The sequence below is a fragment of the Limanda limanda genome, chromosome 9, assembly GCF_963576545.1.
Source record: "Limanda limanda chromosome 9, fLimLim1.1, whole genome shotgun sequence".
NCBI lineage: Eukaryota > Metazoa > Chordata > Actinopteri > Pleuronectiformes > Pleuronectidae > Limanda > Limanda limanda.
In genome coordinates, this window is record NC_083644.1 from 28,665,312 (window position 1) to 28,687,856 (window position 22,545).

General features: G+C 41.7%; 1 protein-coding gene across 1 annotated transcript in view; it reads left to right on the top strand.

Moving 5' to 3' along the window:
• Positions 1-1,048: 1,048 nt before the first annotated feature.
• The window catches only part of arhgap39 (Rho GTPase activating protein 39), a 94,131-nt gene continuing 72,634 nt past the window's right edge, over positions 1,049-22,545 (top strand). Inside the window, exons 1-2 of the mRNA XM_061078930.1 lie at positions 1,049-1,351; positions 1,470-1,843. Of these exons, the coding sequence (XP_060934913.1) occupies positions 1,049-1,351; positions 1,470-1,843 (677 nt within the window). The remainder of the gene's footprint in view (positions 1,352-1,469; positions 1,844-22,545) is intronic.

Sequence of the window (22,545 nt, forward strand, 5' to 3'; positions counted from 1 at the left end):
CAGACACGTCCAACAAGTCACAGCCAGCTGAGGTAGCAGAGGCACAGCAGTGACACACAGTCAAACAGAGTCACATAGTCCACAGCATCAACACAGCGAAGCAGCCCCGACCTCGTACCTGGAAAAAACACCAACACGTTCCCGGGCTCGCGGCTGCCGGCTCCCGGCCCGGGTGTCTCCCGGCTCCTGGCTCCGTGCTCGCGGCTGCCGGCTCGCGGTGTCTCCCGGCTCTGTTTTCCCGGCTCCGTGCTCCCGGCTGCCGGCTCGCGGTGTCTCCCGGCTCCGTGCTCCCCGCTCGCGGCTGCCGACTTCGGCTCGCAGCTGCCGGCTCGCGGTGTCTCCGTGCTCCGTGCTCGCAGCTCCGTGCTCGCGGCTGCCGGCTAGCGGTGTCTCCTGGCTCTGTGCTCGCGGCTACGTGCTCCCGGCTCAGTGCTCCGTGCTCCCGGCTCGCGGTGTTTCCCGGCCCTGTGTTCCCGGTGTCTCCCGACTCCGTGCTCCCGGCTCCGTGCTCGCGGCTGCTGGCTCGTGGTGTCTCCCTGCTCCGTGCTCGCGGCTGCCGGGTCTCCCGGCTCCTGAGGAGGGGGCTGTGGCAGGTAACTCATCCCGACCGCAGGCTCTGTTTCCTCCGCCTCTCACCCCTCTCCCCGGCTGGTTAGCGTCCCCCCTCGGCTAGCTCCCCAGCTAACACCCCCCCCCCTCGAGTTGAGGACTTTACCCTGGTCTCCTCCTCCGCCAGATCTCCGCCTCCGGGGGGGTTGTGTTTGCAGCCGTGTTCCAGTCAAACAAAAGATTGCTATGTGATTCGTTGTACACATGGTTGTGTTTTTCTGCTTCCTCTGACAATTGCGGGTTGGCTGCTGTGGGTTTTCGGCAACCTAACACAGACATGACTTCCGGTGTTGCAGCTAATGGATTAGGACGTGTTTCTCAGAGCTCCTGCAACAACTTTTTAAAAAACTATTTTAGGTACACCTTTTCCATCTTTCTTCGGTGTGGGTTTTCCCCACCTCCATAATCTAAATTTAACGCCGTCTTTTCGCCGACCAAAATGCCTCAAAAAGCCAAACCACATGTACAACCGCCGCGGCCTGCTTCGCACACTGCATCCCCGCCTCGTAGTGATCCCCCCTCCTGCCTGGTCGAGGCCACAGGTGGGGCTCCATCACATGACTTCAAGGCCGAACTACTCTCGTCACTCCGTGTGGAAATGGCAGCTATTTTCAGAGCTGAACTTCAGGCTGCATCGACCGAGACCTTGTCAAGCATCAAGACTGAACTACAGGCAGTGAAATCGGAGTTATCCAGCAGCATTGCAAACATCCAGTCTGAGGTGCGCACTCTGAAGAACACCGTAGGTGAAATGGAGACATCTGGAGGCGAGATCGCGGCGCAATAACATACGGTTAGTGGGAATTCCCGAAGATTTTTCCACTTTTTCTGCTGCTGCGGATGTTTCCTCTCTGCTCTAGGAGGCTTTTGAGCTGGAGAAAGAGCCACTCGTGGACCGCGCACATCGTACTCTCCAGCCGAAGCCGGGAGAGCGCCCTCGACCCATAATCGCTCGTCTTCACTATCATACAGACTGTGTGGACATATTGCGCCGAGCCAGAACCCAGCAGCGGATCAAGGTTGGAGAGCTGAGTTTCTCCGTCTTTCCCGACCATACCTCGAAGACGGCTCGTGCCCGAGCCGCCTTTAATGATGTTCGTCGCCGGCTCCGGGAGATACCAGGGATCCGCTATGGTCTGCACTACCCGGCGCGGCTCCGGATCACTCACAACGGTGCGGAGAAGAGGTTTGACTCGGCGGAGGAGGCCAGCGCATTCATCGGGTCGCTCAACTTGTAAGAGATCCGTGAGGTGATACACACCGGTGAGGAAGCAGTGACAGTTCATATTGACATTTATTACTTTTTTCAGTTAATCTGTTTTTACTCTTATTTTCATAAACACACAGTATGTGGTTTTCAGTTTAACTTGGTCTTGATTGGCTGTACCTTCATGTCAAATGTTGCTAGACTTGCAGGAGCTTGACCCGAAGCGTTATAGTTATGCAAAAAGCCGAAAGTTTTCGCTTTAGGGATCTGACTCCTTGTGGAGTTAGCACTGGGTTCTCCATCATTTGGGGATGGGGACGTTGTAAGTGCAGTTGGGGGGTGGGGGGGTGGTTCAATGTGTGTGTTTTTTTTTTGTTGTGTTTTTGTGTGTTTTTTCTTTCTTTTTTCTTTCTCTTCTTCTCCCTTTTTCTCCTTCTTCCTTCCTTGGGGATCCGCATTCAGTCTATTTCTATCTCTAGGGATTTAACATATGGCCACCAATACTAATACTTCTGATGTCCCACTCACTGGATCCTCTGTGAGACTCTTGAGCTGGAATATTAAAGGTATGGGGAGTCCAATTAAGAGATCAAAGATATTTGCTCATTTGAAACGTCTTAAAGCGGACTTAGTGTTCCTGCAGGAAACCCACATGCGTACTAAAGATCAGGTCAGACTTAAATGTCCCTGGGTTTCTGAGGTGTTTCACTCTAATTTCAACTCTAAGGCCAGAGGGGTCGCTATTTTAATTGGTAAGTCAATTCAGTTTTCAGCTTCTAAGGTGATATCAGACAAAAACGGCAGATACTTAATTGTTGCAGGTACGTTATTCCATATTCCCATTTTATTAGTTAACATATATGCCCCCAATTTCGATGATCCACACTTTATGAATAAGCTATTTGAACGTCTTCCCTCATCACCACTATCGCCTGGTTCATTTCATGGATACGTCTCCTTTACACATCACCACAAGCAAATATTTCCACTAATGGCATTCAGTCCAATTTTTTTACTCTAACCCGTGGCACCAGACAGGGGTGTCCCCTATCTCCTCTATTGTTTGCGCTAGCTATAGAGCCCCTGTCGATCTTTCTGAGGTCCTCCTCCACTTTTACTGGGATCTCACGATTGGGCACAGAATTTAAATTGTCACTTTATGCTGATGACTTATTGTTGTATGTCTCAGATCCTGTCCTTTCGATTCCCACAATCTTATCTGCTTTCCAGAGATTTGGTTCTTTCTCAGGCTATAAAGTGAATACTTCTAAAAGTGAATGCTATCCTGTCAATGCTTCAGCATCACAGCTCACACAATCAGATGTCCCTTTCAAAATGAGCCTTTCTGGCTTTAAGTATCTCGGGATCAACGTAACCAGAACGTTAAACTCTCTTTTTTCTGCTAATTTCTCACTTTTAATGTCTAAAATTAAGTCTGACCTCCAAAGATGGAAGAGCTTGCCTCTCTCGTTAATTGGAAGAATTAACGCGGTTAAAATGAACATTCTGCCCAAATTTCTTTTTTTGTTCCATTGTCTCCCACTTTTCCTGCCAAAGCAGTTTTTTAAAACAATCGATCAGACTATTTCTGACTTCTTGTGGTGTGGAAAAGCTCCTAGGATCCGCAAATCCACACTTCAGAGATGTAAATTCAATGGCGGATTAGCACTCCCGAATTTTCAACTGTATTATTGGGCGACACACATTCAAAAAATTTCATTTTGGTTCAAGTCAGTGAATCTGCCATAGTGCCACCTAGAGGCACAGTCATGTGTTTCATCCTCCTTACCTCTACTTACCTCTTCTATTCCATCCAACCTCTCAAGCTTCACAAATAATCAAGTGGTTCACTCCACACTTAAAATTTGGTATCAGTTTAGGAAACACTTCAAATTTAAATCAACATCTACTTTAGCTCCTTTACTGAACAATCATTTATTTCAACCTCCACTTACAGATTCAACCTTTCTCACTTGGCATAATAGAGGCCTGAAATGTTTTAAAGATCTTTACAAAGATGGTATTTTTCGCAGCTTTACAAATCTCTCAGGAGAATTTCATCTCCCAACTTCTCATCTTTTTCGTTACTTTCAAATTAGACACTGCGCTAAAGCTTTGTTTCCATTTTTTTCCCTCCTCGCCACCGACCCTACAATGGGAGGTGCTTTTAAATCACGATCCACTTCAGAAATCACTCATCTCTAAAGTTTATAATGAACTTCTGTCTTTTGATTGCTCTCCAGTTACTAAAGTTAGGGCTGCCTGGGAAGATGAACTGGATCTAAATTTGGAGGATGACTGGTGGGACACTGCACTTAAGAAAATTCATACAAGTTCATCCTGCGCTCGTCTCACACTTATACAATTTAAAGTTCTGTTTAGAGTCCACTTTTCTAAAGCGCGACTGTCGCAAATCTACCCCAGTATCACTGACAAATGCGACAAATGTCATGCCTCATCCTGCAATTTAACCCATATGTTCTACTCTTGTCCGCTACTCTCTTGTTTTTGGCTGAACTATTTTGATACGATGTCAAAAATACTTTCAGTGATTATAAAAGTCTCCCCCCATGTTGCCATATTCGGGCTCCCAGAGAACCATAACCGGTTTACCTCTAATCAATTAGACATTTTAGCTTTCACTTCTTTATTGGCAAGACGCCACCTTCTTCTCAACTGGAAGTCAACTAGCGCTCCCTCTAGCACTCAGTGGCTCAACGACACCATGTCTTTCCTAAAGCTGGAAAAGATTAGATATTCGGTGAAAGGTAGCTCTAACAAATTTTATAGTAAGTGGCTTCCCTTTCTTACATTCTTTCACTCTCTCCAGTCTCTGCCCCCTCATTGACGGACCCCCCCCCCCTCTCTCTCTCTCTTTTCTCTCTTTCTTCTTCCTTTTTATTCACTCATTACTTATTCTTTTTTTTTTTTTTTTTCTGTGTTTTCTTTTGTTTTTTGTTTTTTGTTTTCCTTTTAATTTATTTATACTGTGCAGCTTTAATACTTTATTATTATTTAATAGAATTTACAGTTATCTATCTTTCATTATTATTATTATTTTCATTGAGTTGTGTATTGTATTGTTCGTATGACCACGTTCATGTGGTCCAGAAAATAAGAAAAATATCCTAGGAGGAAGACTGTATACCTTACTCTTAATCCATTGTGATGCACAGTGTTTTTATGGTGTCAATGTCTCTATATATTGTTAATTGTCTGACTGTAATTTTGAGATACCCAATGTAAATTTGACATTGCTTCCTGTTCTACTGTGCCATACCTTCTAATAAAAATATAAAAAAAAAAAAAAACCTAACACAGACATGGGAGGGTGATTAAGACAATAAAATAAGTGTAATGTGTATTTACAAACAGCTTGCTCTATTTCAAACAGAATAATAACTTGGTGATGTACTTGTGTTATAGTCTCATAGAACCTTATATATATATATACACACACACACACACAAACACAATTCAGGAGAGAGGTTCTTCACTCAGGACACTAATCTGTTAACATAAGCGCCAAAGTTATTTATTTTTCTTTAAAGTTCAATAAATGCGTGATGTTTCCAAAGTCAATGAGTAATCATTTTAATTAATGAGGATAACAATATTGATCAAAATAATTGTGATAATGATTTTTGCCATAATCAACCAGTGATGGCATTTGTTTCAGTTTCAGCAAAGCCCTTATTTTATTTGGACAAAGTTTGTCTTCAGCTTCTTGTGTTTAGACCTAACCTGTCCAGAGGAATACATTTATGGAGTACTAATTTGTTTTCCCAGGTTGTGGTAGCAAACGCAATTACATGCTTGATACATTAATTAACTCCTCATTATGTTTGGTAGCGTGTATCACTTAAAACATATCTCGTTTCACAAATGAGTTGGAAACCAGTTTTAGGAAACAAGGTTGGTTTGTACATATTTAAAGGGCCCTAATCTTTTCTGTGTACTGGTTCATTTTTTTAATTCAGGGCTCTGCTAGAACAGGTTTAAATGCTGTAATATTTATTGTTGTCTTTATTTAGACATTATATGGTTCATCACTCACTGCTGCAGCCTGTATCTGAAACGCTCACAAATAGCCCAGTCTGCTCTGATTGGTCAGCTAAACTTGCCTGTAGGCATCCATGTAACATGTTACGTGTTAAGGCCGGGGCATGCTTCTGCAACGGCGTCTGCGGCTTTTCACGCAGTAGTGACGCAGGTTTTGTTGTCATTCATGGTTTTCAGAATTCCCCGCAAGAACACTAGGCGGAGTAATGTTTTTTGTCGAAGTCGGCTCTTCTTTGTGTGTGGCACGAAGAAGAGCTGTTTATTTACATCGCATCCTCAGAGCCTTTTTCTGGCGGACAAATCCGCCAGTCAGTGACGGGTTACACTAGTGGTCATAGTTCGGATCTCTTCTGCCAAGTGCTCTTCTATTTGGTCCATATTCTTTTACAATCACTAAAGGATGAAAGGAATAAAATGATTCTCTAATTCACACGTCTAAACCCGAAATCTGAAAAAATGTGTGTGAACAAAGAAACAGAGGATTCTTCGATGTTTTATTTTATTTGTACGTATGGCTGGGCGATAAAACGATATCGATAGTTATTGCGATATAGCTTTTCCTCTATAGAAATTTAGACATGTCGATATAACGTCGATAGAAGTCATCCCATCCATGTTTTTGATGGACAACACGAAGAGCCAATGATGATGAGAATAGCGCCGCGCCAAACCAATCATGTGCCCGGAATAGAGTTATATCCACATCAGTTTGGGTTAACGCACACAGCACATAGCGGAGGAACAGCACCGTTGATAATGTTTGGTCTCTTGCAAGACATGGGCTATGAAACGATGCAGTGACTCAACACAATCATGTTTATCCGCTATCTTCATAGTTTGAGCGGGATTTCCAACGTTGAATAATTATAACCAGCGCTGCCTCAGGACAAACACTCAAAGGTCCCTTTCGGAGTCTCCTGTTGGAGTCTGTTTCCTACTGATTCCCCCTCTGACCTGCGTTGATCATAAGTTATTAGGACACATACAGGACTGACGTTTACTTTGTGTTTCTTTGGAATATAAATATGAATTCAGCAGATTTTTGTAGAGATCAGTTCTAAGTGTGATGATTAGAAAACATCAGAGGAGCAGAGTCACTTGTTGACCTGTGGAGTAATGCACCTAAGTGCAGTGCTGCTGATAGACAAGAGAATAAAGAAATATAAAAAGGCAAAAAAAAATCTATAAATTACATTAAAAAAAGCTGAGTATGGACATTATATAAACCTTTGCACTGTAGTAGTTTGTATGAAGTAATGTGCAATGGCACAGGATGATTGTAAGAACAAGTGAAATCTGTTTTGTGCATAACAAAAAATGTTGGTTCTTAAAAAGAACGATGTACATAAGCACAAATGTGCAAAAAAAATATTGTCTGCGTATTTGATTTATATCGATATCGACTGATATGAAAAATACGATTTTGTGATATGATTTTTTCCCATATAACCCAGCTCTATTTGTATGCAATTATTCAACGATGTGGCCCATCTCATCAAGGTGGAGTGAGGAGTGTTTCACCAGCTGCCAGTGACTAAAACAAGTCGTTCTTTTGACATAGCCAGGGGTCGGCAACCCGCGGTTGTGAAGCCGCATGCGTCTCTTCAGCCCCTCTGCAGTGGCTCCCTGTACAGTGTTCATATGTTGAACGGTAACGTGAGGGAACGTCACCGTTAATTTGACGAATCAGCATCGTATCAGGCCAGCATGAAAAAACCAGGAGCGGACGTGTGTGTGTGTGTTTGCACGCGCGCCCGCGCCCAGACAGTGCACACACAAACAGGCCCCGGGGCCCCGGCCCCACTCACTCGCTCAGAGTGACACACACATATATAGTCAGATACGGACAATAGCCGTGTATAATCAATGCTATGATGTCACCATGTAGTTTTCATAAATATCTTGCTGTAGGCTAATACTAATATGAATGCCATTTGTCAAGTGTTCAAAAAGCTGGGCAGGAACAAGCTTTTTAAAAAAGGGAACCTTACAGATGTTTTATTTATTACTATCATAGATAAATATACCAGTATCGTATTTGTGGTATCGTATCGTATTTGTGGTATTGTATCGTAAGTATCGGGTATCGTGATATTTTGGCAGGTATTGTATCGATGTCATAATTTTGGTATTGTGACAACCCTAACGAGGAACATCATTAGCTGATGCTCTTTAACAGCACAGATCCTAAGTGGTTTGATAATCAGTGCTGAGCCAGGATCTATCAAACCATACGTGACAATTCCACACTGCACGTGTCTTTGTGTCTCGCAGTCAGTTTGACATTTGATCCAACCTGTAGGGTGGGGCACGGACCATGTGTTGTGCTAGCAGCACATGGTTGAAATATTCATATCATCAAGCTTGAGCCAGTAAGCTGCTGCCATTTCTGTCACATATACTCATATTGTCTCCAGCATATGTTGTTGAGGAAATAAAGAAATCAGGTATTCTACATGAGCGCTTGCTGAGGGTGGGGGTGTTCAACAAAAACTATGTATCCAAACATTGTTGTTCTCTCCTCTGCCGTGAAGTCATTCACTAACTGATCTCTCTGAACGACTGGACTTGCTGTGACTGATGAGCCACTGTTGGCTGGGCACTTACTGGGCATAAAGAGCAGCACCAATGAATTATGATTGTCAATGCAGCCTGCTGAAATATCTGCAATGTTGCACGTCTGAGATTATACATTCATATTTAGTAGGGTCAGGAACCTCAATTCTGTAACTATTCTCTGGATAATATGTTTTGATGACTGATTTGACTTCTTTACACCTTTTGTAAAACATTTAGTCCACATGTCCCTCGCAAAAATGTCGGCATTTTTCGCTAGAGGGCCGAATCACAAATGGCAGCCAGCACCATCTTGTAAAAGTAACTTTTTTACCAGAGCACCTAGAATAATGTATGAATACACTTTTTGTGGTAAATTGACCATAAGGATTGTGATTCTGACATCATTTTGCCATGTAGACATCAACTTGACCCTTAAATCCAAGATGGCCACCATCTGGTAGAGCGAAAATGTAATTTTTGATACACAAATTAACTTTTTAACCAGAGCACCTAGAATAATGTATGAGGACACTTTCTGTGGTAAATTTACCATAAATATTCAGATTCTGACATTATTTTGACATTAAGACATCCTGTTGACCCCAAAATCCAAGATGGCCACCATCCCAGGAGAGTAAAAATGTAAAGTTTTATACACAAATCAGCCCCCAGGTCTCCAGGAGATGGGTGATGTATGGCCTTTATACATTACTTATTATGGAAGGACAAAAACAAAGAATATCAGAAATTAGTTTACATTACATTTAGGGGTGCAACGATTAGTCGACATCGTCGACAAAAATCGATGACAAGAATTGCTGACGAATTTACTCGTCGATGATTCGTTGGTTACGTCATAGCACGTGTTTTTCGTGCTTTGTAGTTGAACTTAACGTCGTTTTACCGGAGGTGCTGATGAAAGCAGCTGAGGAGTGAGCCATCTCGCTTCCTTCCTGTCTCTGAAAGTCGCGCATGTGCAATAGCGTTAAAACACGGACCAATGGCGGCCTCCGCTGCAGCAGCATCGCGTACCAGAAAGTAAAAAGTTCGGGAGCCCGAAAAAAACTACCTGCAGTATTTGTTGCGGCGGACCTGCTCTCCATGGCAGCAGGACACGCGCATGTGAGGAGGAGGCACGTTTGACATCGTAACGGAGACGATGCAGACTCGCTTCTGTCAGATGTTATATATACACGTATATACCTGTGCGCAGGATTCTAGCATCCATTACAAAAATATGGTTTAAACTTTTTATTAACGAGTTTAAAAGCGTTATGTTATCCTATTGCCTGACAAACGTCTTTTTTTAATCACAATTATTTAGTCAGGTGAAGACTGTAGTTTTGTTTGTTGATGTTTTTATTGCTGTTACTTTCCCTGTCATTTTTGTTAACAGGAAAAATGAATACTTGATTTTTTATTTATTTGTTTTATTAGCACTTTGCCTGTCCTTGCTTTTAAATGGACAAAAACTTGATTTGTCTTTGCTTTTGTGTCAACAGTACCCTTACATGCAACAAAGTTTATTAAAAGAAATTTTTTTTAAATCAAGTATCAATCTTTATTGCCCTATTTTCAGTCATCACATTCCTCAAACAACCTCAAGCTAAATTTAAAAGCTGTTGGCTAAATGAGAGCAATTGAGAATTTGTGTCGTTCATAATCCGATTAGTCCATTAATCGTTTCAATAATCGATGATTAAACGACTATCAGAATAGTCGTTATTTGCAGCCCTAATCGGTATATTCCTGAACACCATGTCACAAAGGTAACACGACAACCATGGCTACCCGACTCTAAATATTGGTGTATGATATTAACAAAAATATGCGTCCTCATAGAAGTAATTTTTTAGTCGGACAATATTGCATATCTTTACTCATTACTCTTTGTGACTTTGTAAATTCTACCGATATTGAAAAAATGTCTAGATCGGGTATCGGTGACAATGGGCAGTGTAATTCTATGCTGTGCGCTGTGAGTGACGTCATACGCAAGCAACACGCCGTGCGGAGCCTACAGTGTTTACAAAATGGAGCGAGCGAAAGGATCGGCTCTCCCGTGTCACTTTTTAGTTTAACAGCACAGTGGGGGGGGGTCGAGGTCCTCGTCCCTTTTCTTGGGACCGCGGGGTGTTGTCTGTCGCCGTTGCGGATGGCGGGGCGTTGGAGGGGACCGGGTATGGTGGTCGGCGGCGGCGGCTCTGGACGCGTGTCGGGCCCTTCTCGCAGATCACCTCAGCTACGGTGCCTCAGATATCGGTATCTGTATCGGAGGTGAAAAAAGCGGATCGGTGCATCCCTAATCTAAACCATGGGATGACACAGTAATTACTATGTTTCCAAAAGGCACAGTGAAGTTTTTTTCTATCACTGCTAATGTGACTTATTCAGCTAATGTTGAGGTCCTAGCTGCAATAGGGCTGCATTCATCAAAGTTCTGATGTGATACTAATTAATGTGAGAGAGCGACTACCTTAATGTTTTTCCAGTACAACTAGGGCTGCTCAATAAATCGAAATTTAATCGTGATTACGATTATGGGGTCAAACGATCTCCAAACTACTATAATCGAGTTGAAACGATTATTTGGCATTTTTTTCTAAAGAGATGCGCATGCACAATTCAGTGCTTCCCCCAAAGTTTTCAACGCGGCCCCGCTGACTGGCACTCACTCTCAAGCAGCCGTAACGTGAAGGAGGCGAGATTTGTGTGTGGGGACAGCGTCCATTCTCCAGTGCGCTACCGCCTGGCTGTTCACACCGGACCCGCGATTATCCGCTTGTTGTTGTATGTAACCCGTTCAATTTAGTTGTTTGGTCCTCATAGCCATCCATAGCCAGCACATTTACATTTACCGGAACCGGAAGTGACTGGTACTTCCGGTTAGACTTCAGAACAAGGGTACATATTAATAATCGTTTGAATAATCAGGATTTTGATATTGTCCAAAATAATCGTGATTATGGTTTTTTCCATAATCGAGCAGCCGTAAGTACAACCCAGCCATTTATAATTTCCATATGGTAAAACTGAGGCACCTAGAGCACTTATGGATGAAGGCACAGTGGGCATAGCCTGTCATGTAATATTTTAAGAGGGAATAAAGGTGGGAGATTAATTGCAAAAAAACAACTATTCATTACATACATTTGGCCAAGGCTGGGATGATATGCAAATCTCCCAATTCAATACATTTTTATGGATTTGATATCTGTTTCAATTATAAAAAGTTGAATAAGACACTTCTACTGAAGTAATGTGTATAATTAGTTTTATCTCCAAATACATTACACATTACATAACTTAATGTGTCTTGTGTTATGATGTATGTCTTATGATCGACTAATTGTATTTGGCCGCATACAGCTTCCTTTGTCTCTGCATGTGTGTGGGTAATGAGTAGACCATGTCAATACATTGTTAAGCATCACTGAGCTGCTTAGTGCCAGATTTAAATGATATGGTATAGTGAGTTTCAAGTCAAAACATTTGTTTTAGCTTTGCTTCCACTCCACTATTGAAAACCTGTTTCTGTTCAAATTTTACTCATGCAAATATTATCCGATATATACAATTATTTATGCTTTTAGAAACAGTAGATATGTACATGTGAAAACAAAAAAATGATTAAGAGACAGGATAAGTTGGGTTTCTACAGCAGAAGTGTGCAGAGATATTGTTTATTTGGATGTAAAATTTACACTAAAATGTGTTAACATGAGGAAAGTGTAGTTGCAGTCTAAAGAGATTTTATGTCATGGTTGTTGCGTTAAAATTCAGATTTGATGAACACAAACCAAATATTCTTTTCAATGTTTCTAGAAAGCGGCTAGAAACAAATTCATTCAAGTTTAAATCAGTTTTGTTTCATATGTGTGTGTCTGAGTGCCTATATTTAGCATGTTTGTTTTTTGCACTATGACCATACAGTGGATATAAAAAGTCTACACACTCCTGTTAAAATGCAAGGTTTTTGTGATGTAAACAAATAAGACAAAGAAAAATCCTGTCTGAACTTTTTCCACCTTTAATGTGACCTATAACGTGAAGAATTAAAAAACAAACTGAATCTTTTTGGGGGAAAATAAAATTAAAAAAACTAAAATAATGTGGTTGCATAAGTGTGCACACCCTCTTATAACTAGGAATGGGTATCGTTTTTGTTTTTATCCGATACCAGTTCCTAACCGATACTTTTAAAACGATACAGGTGCCTAAACGGTGCCTGAACCGATACTTTTTTTTTTAAAAAGTGCACAAAACGACGCTTGACCACATTCAAGAAAGGCTTTTTTATTGCCAAATATATGAACTGTTTAAAGTAGGCTATAAATATAAATAGATACAAAACACTTTTTAACTTAAAACTATGAATAATATATGAACTGTAAACAAAAGTTTACACTATACTTAAATAAATAAAAATAAATACAAAACACACACACTCTGACTTGTGACTCTGACTTCAGTGCCTGAGCCAATTGAAGACTGAGGGTCGCTTTTCCATCACTCAGAGACCCCCGTGTCTCCGCGGCTGGGGCTGTCCCCCCAAAATGCAGACGCCTTTGTGAAACATTTCTCGGCCCGAGCTTTTCCAAGCCGACCCGGAGCCAGTCCCGGCGCAGCGCCAGGACCACTGTGGTAAATGGTAGCAGACAGGCTGACAGGCAGAGCTTAGTGTGAGCTGCTGCCCCGACAAAGGGCCCTGATAAAACAACATAAGGAAAAGAACAAGCATTCAGATAGAACAACATTTTACCATAATGTCAAAAAATTGCTTACTTCTCTAATGTAAAAACTCCCCGCAACATTAAAAACAGGACTGTGCCTTAGTTGTACTACTGTAACGTAAGCCTATTAAGGATAATTATAATTCGAGCAATGAAAAATGTATTAGGAGTATCAACATTTTCAGACAAGTATTAAAAAAAGAGTTGCTTGCACTTAGTCTCCTGCATCTATTCTTCAGGCACAGATGTGATGCATTCTGCCAAACCAACACCGCAGGCTTGATTTGTACTCTTCATGCGATTCGTGGGTGCAAGTGTTTGCAAGGGACCTGAGGAACTGAGGAAATGCGCCCGGTGGGGCTGGCCAGCGCCTGGGAGAGGTCTCGCGAGGATATCCTCCCACACCTGCAGGGAAGCCCTGACGCACGCGGGTCGCGGGTAGTGCGGAGACAAGAGTTTGTCCACCAGCAGCCACCCCCGACTCATGCGGGGGCCCGACGGGAGGCGCCCCTTCCCGTGAAGGAAGGAGCGGAAGTGTGAGGAGGTATTCAAAATTAACCAATCAAATTCATACTCATGTTAAATAGTAGTCAGTACATACCTGCCATCATTTACAGTGACTGATAAATCCAAAATAAAGTTCAGCTGTTCTAGTATGATTTTCCTGACATTCTCTTAGTTGCAACTTACAGCAAGAGCCATGGTCCGCAGAGATAAATGGTAAATGGTTTTGTATTTATATAGCGCTTTTCTAGTCTTGATGACCACTCAAAGTGCTTTACAGTACAGTTTTACATTCACCCAGTCACACACACATTCATACAGTGCATCTATTCGCAGCACTTTGTTATTCTATGGCGGGCCATTCAGGGTTCAGCATCTTGCCCAAGGACACTTCGGCATGCAGATGGGTCGACCACTCTATGAGAGAGAGCTTCCAAAGCATCAGATGGATCTCATTGTTGAAAGGTATCGGTCAGGAGAAGGGTACAAAATAATTTCCAAGGTATTAGATATACCATGGAACACACTGAAGACAGCCATCATCAAGTGGAGAAAATATGGCACAACAGTGACATCCCTCCAAAATTTATTAAAAGACAAGGCAAAAACTGGTCAGGGAGGCTTCCAAGAGGCCTACAGCAACATTAAAGGAGCTGCAGGAATTTCTGGCAAGGACTGGCTGTGAACTACATGTGACAACAATCTCCCGTATTCTTCATATGTTTGGGCTATGGGGTAGGGTGGCAAAACAGAAGCCTACTCTCACCAAGAAAAACATCCAAGCCCGGCTAAATTTTGCAAAAACATACATGAAGTCTCCAAAAAGAATGTGGGAAAATGTGTTATGGTCTGATGAAACCAAGGTTGAACTTTTTGGCCATAATTCCAAAAGGTATATTTGGCGCAAAAACAAATCTGCACATCAACCAAAGAACACCATACCCAAAGTGAAGCATGGTGGTGGCAGCATCATGCTTTGGGGCTGTTTTACTTCAGCTGGAACAGGGGCCTTGGTCAAGGTGGAGGGAATTATGAACAGTTAAAAAATACCAGTCAGTTTTGGCACAACACCTTCAGGCTTCCGTTAGAAAGCTGAAGATGAAGAGTTGATTTCACCCATCAGCATGACAACGACCCAAAGCATACATCCAAATCAACAAAAGCATGGCTTCACCAGAAGAAGATTAATGTTTTGGATTGACCCAGCCAGACCCCAGACCTGATTCCAATTGAACATCTGTGGGGTGATCTGAAGAGGGCTTTGCACAGGAGATGCCCTCGCAATCTGACAGATTTGGAGCCCTTTTGCAAAGAAGAGTGGGCAAATATTGCCTAGTCAAGATTTGCCATGGTAATAGACTCCTACCCCAAAAGAATGAGTGCTGTAATAAAATCAAAAGGTGCTTCAACAAAGTATTAGGTTAAGGGTGTGCACACTTATGCAACCAGGTTATTGTAAGTTTTTTATTCTATATTTTTCCGCCTAAAAGATTTCAGTTTGTTTTTCAACTGAATTGTTCACGTTACAGGTCACATTAAAGGTGGAAAAAGTTCGGACAGTATTTATCTTTGTGTCATTTTTTTTACATCACAGAAACCTTGCATTTTAGCAGGGATGTGTAGACTTTTTATATCTACTGTATGTCACTGATGTACAACGAATAGTAAATACAATAGTCATCTGTTCACATTGTATGACCTCAATAACTTCAACAGTATTTGTTTTAACATATCTCCTACAATTATTTGTGCCATCCTCCTTTAAATGCAAATATGTGATTGGAGTAAGGTCCCTTGCAAACACTTGCACCCACGAATCGCATGAAGAGTACAAATCAAGCCTGCGGTGTTGGTTTGGCAGAATGCATCACATCTGTGCCTGAAGAATAGATGCAGGAGACTAAGTGCAAGCAACTCTTTTTTTAATACTTGTCTGAAAATGTTAATACTCCTAATACATTTTTCATTGCTCGAATTATAATTATCCTTAATAGGCTTACGTTACAGTAGTACAACTAAGGCACAGTCCTGTTTTTAATGTTGCGGGGAGTTTTTACATTAGAGAAGTAGGCAATTTTTTGACATTATGGTAAAATGTTGTTCTATCTGAATGCTTGTTCTTTTCCTTATGTTGTTTTATCAGGGCCCTTTGTCGGGGCAGCAGCTCACACTAAGCTCTGCCTCTCAGCCTGTCTGCTACCATTTACCACAATGCACTCACACAAGATGGAAGGACAACAGTACTGCAAATATGTCATCTCTCATATTCCTAATGGAATCACTAAAGTCTCTAATGAATAGTCAGTTAGTGTCAGCCTAAATGTCTCTGGGGTGGAGCAAAATCTCTGCAATAGGATGTAATGCTAGCTGTATTTCTTGTTTTTGCAGTAATTTGTATGTTATCCACCTCAAAAGTAAAATAACAAAGACACTCAAATATATACATAAAAATAGTAAAATAAAAATCCATTTAGGGGCAGCTAAAAAACATCTAGAAAATGAACTGTACTTGCACCGTTATTGAATTGTATGATAAGCATTATTCAATATATGTATTTTTTTTTATTTATTCAAAAAAATGAACTTAAAAAGGGCTGGTGTGACTTGTTGGCTGAAATGCGTCGAGAGGGAACTTAATAACAGGGCTTGATTACTTTCAGTGTGTGTTTGAACCCTGCACTCTTAACAACAGAGAATGGTCGCATATCCGAGGCTACAAAAACACCTATGAAGCTCGTTATTACTTTGTGAATTATTTGGAAGCAGCAGCTTTTAATGCCGTGGATCATGCTGCTGCCCCAGTCAGTGTTACAGTGCACAGAGGTGTCTATGTTCCTGGTGTAATATATGGGCTGTTATGGGTTGATCTTCAGTTAGAGGCATGAGAGGCAGAAATTATGCATGGATCCGGCTCACTGTTTTTTAACACCACAGGGTCCTCATGTTGTCAGTGAATGGATATTGATTGGTTCAGTTGGGGGGGTGTTAGGTGATATGTGGAAGGAGGGGTGGTTGAATGTGACCTCAGCTGCAGCTAACAGCTCCAGTATGGTTTCCCTATGCATGCCACAGCACACATGCAAACACTGACATTGTATAATACTTTTAAGTATTTGATTTCGAGTATTTACACACACACACAGTATACATGTATTTATGTTGGGATGGATGTGTGTAAATTACAATTTTTCTTGAGCGACGAAAAGTTATGAAAGCCAGTCAGCACGGAAAAAAATGGAACTGACTGGACTCCGGTCCTGGCACCAGTATCAACAAAATAAAATGACAAAAAAACTGAATATAATACAATACATATGTTACAATTCACAGTAAAAGCATATAAAAAGCAGCCCAAGCATCCTGTATTTTCCTGTTTCAATAAAAAGGGTTAGATTGATTACAATAAAGATAACTGTATGTCTGAGGACAGATTTTGTTACTGTGATAGTGTCACAACTGTGCATGATGGCGTCAACAAACTGCAGGCGTGTAGTTGAGATCAAAATGAAGGGCGAGTTTGAAGATCAGTGGTGTCTGACCCAATGACCTAGTACTTATGTACACGCCTGCAGCCAGTACTGAAAAATGTTGACCCTTCATAGATGACTAAACATTAAAGACCATGTGAAACAGATCTCAGAATCAATTGATTCCTTATGTTTAGGAATTTTGTTTGTGTCAAGTAAGAAAAAAGCTATGGAGGGAATGGGGTCAGATATTGATTGGTATTTACAGCAGCCAAAGAGCACTGAATGTATGAATGTGTATCCATATATACCATTACAACAGCATGCTCTGTTGTCAAAGATTTCTCATTACCCCTTTCACCCATGCCTGTGGCCTTAACTGATTAATCGGACAGCATAGGTTCCTGTGCGCCTGTCACCATTGCAGAATTTATAGTCATGTTGAGGAGGTTAAAAATTACAGAAAACATTATCATTAGATACAGAATAAGTTAACGCCCCTCAGTGCAGGATGAATACTTAAACTGTTAAAATCCTTTTACAGGAATAGAAAAGAAAAGAGATATTGAAATAAAAACATTACATATTGCGTTTATAACAAGAGACACTTTTTTCGAGTCCATGAGGCTGTTTCAACCTCTTTTATACCAAACGCAGGTAAACCTGCAATAAAAGGCAATTTACTATTTTCCCATTGCTAATAGAGTAAGTAAGTATATATATAATGATATATAATGTAATGGAGTAAGTCTTTCTGGGGTTTTTTTCTGGTAGGTCATGTCCGATGTGCCAAAGAGTGAGAAGCGCTCTCAACTTCCTGTCTTGCCAAATTATAATGTTAGAGCATTAGTTGTTTTTATTGGGTGTTCTGACCATTGGATAGGTAAATTCAGTACCAACAACATGCTGTTCAGTACACTAAAACAGTATTTGAGATCCATTACATCATATTAATTGTATTCAATTTAATTTGTATCAAATCAAACATGATTTGAGAATCCTACTGGGCAACTAAATACTGTCCGGTGCTTCCCCGTTAACAGTGGAGGTAAACTGCAAGTGCGAGGAAAAATGGGCATTGGAGCAATGTCTATACAATTCCAGAAATATAAAATTATTTACTTTCAAAACTATGCATATTATGTCATAACGATCTTAAATACCAAAGATTAGGTTAAAAATATAATAGCTATTGTGGCTCTCCTTACTCTTGTTGAGGGTTAAGGGCAGAGGATGTCACACCATGTTAAAGGCCTATGAGACAAATTGTGATTTGTGAATATAGGCTATACAAATAAAATTTGTTATATTGATTTATTGAAATTAAACACAAATAACACATAATGGCACAAATCAAATAGAACAACACAATATCGCACACTTATATGCAATTAAATAACATAACTTCTAAATCCTGACTTTCTTTGTCACATCACTCTACCCAACAACCTGGTGTTTGTTGTTATGAAAAGGCAGACAACACGAACAGCCAATGATAATGAGACTTGCGCCAGCTGTATAAGTAGAATATGAATTCTGCAGGTTTTTATACAGAACAGTTCTATGTGTGAGTGATTAGAAAACATCAGAGGAGCAGAGTCACTTGCGGACCTGCAGTCATGCACCTCAGTGCAGTGGCACTGATTTCCATTTCCATATGCAGCTAGGGTTGCAAAATTCCGGGAATATTCAAAGTTGGAAACTTTCCATGGGAATTGACGGGAATATACGGGAATTAATGGAAATGAAACTGGAAACGTTGTGGGTAATTTATACTAACTGTATTTACCAGAGGTGTGGACTCGAGTCACATGACTTGGACTCGAGTCAGACTCGAGTCATGAATTTGATGACTTTAGACTCGACTTGACAAAATGTAAAGAGACTTGCAACTCGACTTGGACTTGGACATCAATGACTCGTGACTTCACTTGGACTCGAGCCTTTTGACTTGATAAGACTTGCTCCTTTCCCCAAAACCCAAAGATTAAAAAGTATGTTATTAAGGAACGCTCTGTATCTTTCATTGTGTATGTGTGCGTCAGGGGTGTAAAGTAACGAAAGGCAAGGCAATTCTCACCGCAGTGGTAGCTGCTGCATAGAGTGGATGACGTTCCCTAACGTGCACATTCAACATATGAAAACTGATCGTAAAGTTCACTGTTCGCGAAAAATATGCGCGACAGGCACAACACTGCACAGGGATCCACTGCGGAGGGGCTGCAGAGCCGCGGGTTGCAGACCCCTGGCTGCGGCGAAACAGCGATTTGTTTACTGCTCCGCCGTTAAAGAGATGCGGACGTCAAAACATTAGTTCGGCCAGAATATTAGATCCGCCTCGCATTTCCTCCTCCCGGTCGCCAGCCTGTTATGCCTCCGCGCCGCACTGGTGGGGTGCACCATACAGAGAATCACTGCGCTACACAGGGGCGGCCCTAGCATATTTGGGGCTCTATGCAAGAGCCCCCCCCCTCAACAAAAAAAAGTTGAAAAACGGAATTGCAACTTTCAGATGGTATTTTGCCCTGTAAGACTGCATTTCATTTCAAATAAACACAACAACGATCACAATGACATGGTCCAAGCATTCGTTTTAGACAGCGTCTCTCCTCAGGAGAAGGAAAACATTACGTAACGTTTCAGCTTGACCTCAGATAATATGAACGTGTTTACCGTTCAAATTCATTATTTGTCATTAAGTTGCGTTTAGTTCAACGTTCTCATAAAAATGAACAAGTTCATGGACAACACTGCCTGAAACTCAATAGCCTACTGGCCCACCTGCCTCGGCCGCCTGCGGGTGACTCTTCAGCTGTGCTGGATTGCTGTTCACTGCAAAGTGAACCCGGATGAGTTCTACTCACCTTGAAAATCAGCTGCTGCTCAAACTCAACAAGATGTTTGTAGACTAGTGCTCGAAAGGTGGACCAAAGTTTAACCAAAAGTTTAAATATACAGTGGGACAGCGGCATTTTAACTTTTTATTTTAGCTGTCATGTGGTTCATGTCTTGACATGTCCTCCCAAAAGTTCTTAAATGTTGTGTTGACATGTTAAATGTTTAATGTTTGACATGTTTAATGTCATTGCACTTAAATTTGTAAAGATCTCCTTTAATTAAAAATAACTGTTTTTGGATTGGATTTATGAGCCGTTGTCCTTTTTTGCACTGCATAGGAGCGGCTCCCGCAAGTTTTAATAAATAAATAAAGATTTTAAAAGCATACATGATCTGTGTAAATATATTATTACTCTGTGATCAAAAGGACTTGAAAGGACTTGAAACTCAAACTGCAGGACTTGGACTTGACTTGAGACTTGTCAGTCTTGACTTTGGACTTGACTCGGGACTTGCCTGTCTTGACTTGGGACTTGACTCGGGACTTGAGGGCAAAGACTTGAGACTTACTTGGGACTTGCAAAAAAATGACTTGGTCCCACCTCTGGTATTTACCTTGTCATATACAGACATAAATATAAACAATTTGTTTTGTCATTGCCTGATTTGAGCCCTTAGGAAACTTTGGGCACTTGACTATATGCTTCTGCATCTTTGTGTCATTCTTAACATAGGTCTTTGCACAGTATTTGCAAATGTACACAGCCTTTCCTTCTACATTGGATTGGGTGAAATGTCTCCACACATGAGAGTGCACGTGGCATTGTTCAGTAGAATAAGATGAGAAAAAAGATTGTATAAACACACTGATGCAATGCCAGAGATATAAATAGTTAGCCAAACAATTTAAATCTTCTGTAAAAATATTTTACAATTGATGGATAAATGAATGGAAATAGGCTAGATGAACAGATGAACAATCCTCAATCAGCATGCTAATATATTTCCACCTGTAATATCCTCGAAACTTACCTGACTAGTCCTGCACACTACAGCAGGCCTCAATAGCCCTGCTGTAGTGTGCAGGATGCTGGGAATTATCTGTGCATGTGATGGAAGAATGTAGCCTGGATGCCAGACGACCATAGCCCCGCCCACGGGAAGGTCGGGAAGTTCGGTCTGGCATTACTCCGTTGGGGAGAAACTATGCCCGAACAGAAGCTGTTCAGACCAATCAAATTGTCAGGGCGGGCTTTATACGTTGATGGACAGAGGATCAACAGTAACGTAATCAACCACATCACCAAAGAGCGCTTGGGTTGAATTCGTTTTCAACAAACATGCCTGCCGCTGGAGAGCTGAGATGTGTTGATGCTGCTATTGAGTCTGTTTTAGAAGACATCGACCGCGCATTCATTTTGAAAGAGGAACAGAGAAACGCGATCAAGGCATTTGTAGAACGAAAAGATGTTTTTGCCGTCATTCCTATGGGATTCGGAAAAAGTTAAATTTATCAGCTGGCCCCGATGTTGCTTATTAAGCGACCATCGGGGAGTTTTAATTTAACCAATTTTACCAATCACATTATTAAATGTCCCCCTCTGCCCATCCACTGCAGCCACACAATCAGTCATATAGATAAAAAGAGAGGGGGGGGCTTGAGTGGAGAATACGTAATTTACCCTCCACACCCGACATGAACGGAGCAAACAGCGGTGAAGTTCTTGAAGATGGATGACAATAAATTAATAATTGAAGTGGAGAAGTACAGTGAGCTGAATGATCCTCAGCACATATGAGACAAAAAAGGACACATGTTGGGACGCTCTTGCAGTTAATATTGTAGCAACAAGTAGGGATGTCACGAGAACCGATACCTACGATACCTTTCGATACTAACATAACAAAACGATGCCGATGCCCAAGTTTTTGAAGTACCGTAGGCACCGTCAGCTCCGATGCCAGCAGCTGTTAGCAACTTAGCATTAGCATCGGTGCTGCGCTAGTCGACGTTTACATTCTGAAAACCAAGACGGCAACTGCGGCTGCAGCGTTCGCCCCACCTCGACTTGTTTATTAAAAAGGCAGAGTCGTGTATGGAAGTATTTTGCGTTTGACGCCGGGTTTACACCGGACACGGAAGCAACGCCGCCGCTCCGCGCTAATCCTTAGCGCGCCGGCACATTGTTGTTTACACCGGAAGCTGAAGCGGCGCATGGGAGTGGATGGGAGCCAGCTGTTATTTAAGGCTTGGTCCTGCGCTTACGAGTCGCTTTGGCGTCGCTTCAGCGTCCGGTGTAAACCCGGCGTGAGGCAGATGTATCATTTAATACATAACGTGTCTCACAACAAAGCGTCACTCACATGCGACCGCAACTACCGTATAACCCTCAGTATATGCGCAGCGCAAGCACATTGAATTACCGTATATGACATTAACAACATCCAAATAATGCACTTTTTTTTTACCGTGGTATCGAAATTGGCATCGAGAATCGTGTTATTTTACTGGTATTGGCACCGACTACTGAATTTTTGGTATCGTGACACCCCTAGCAACAAGTAA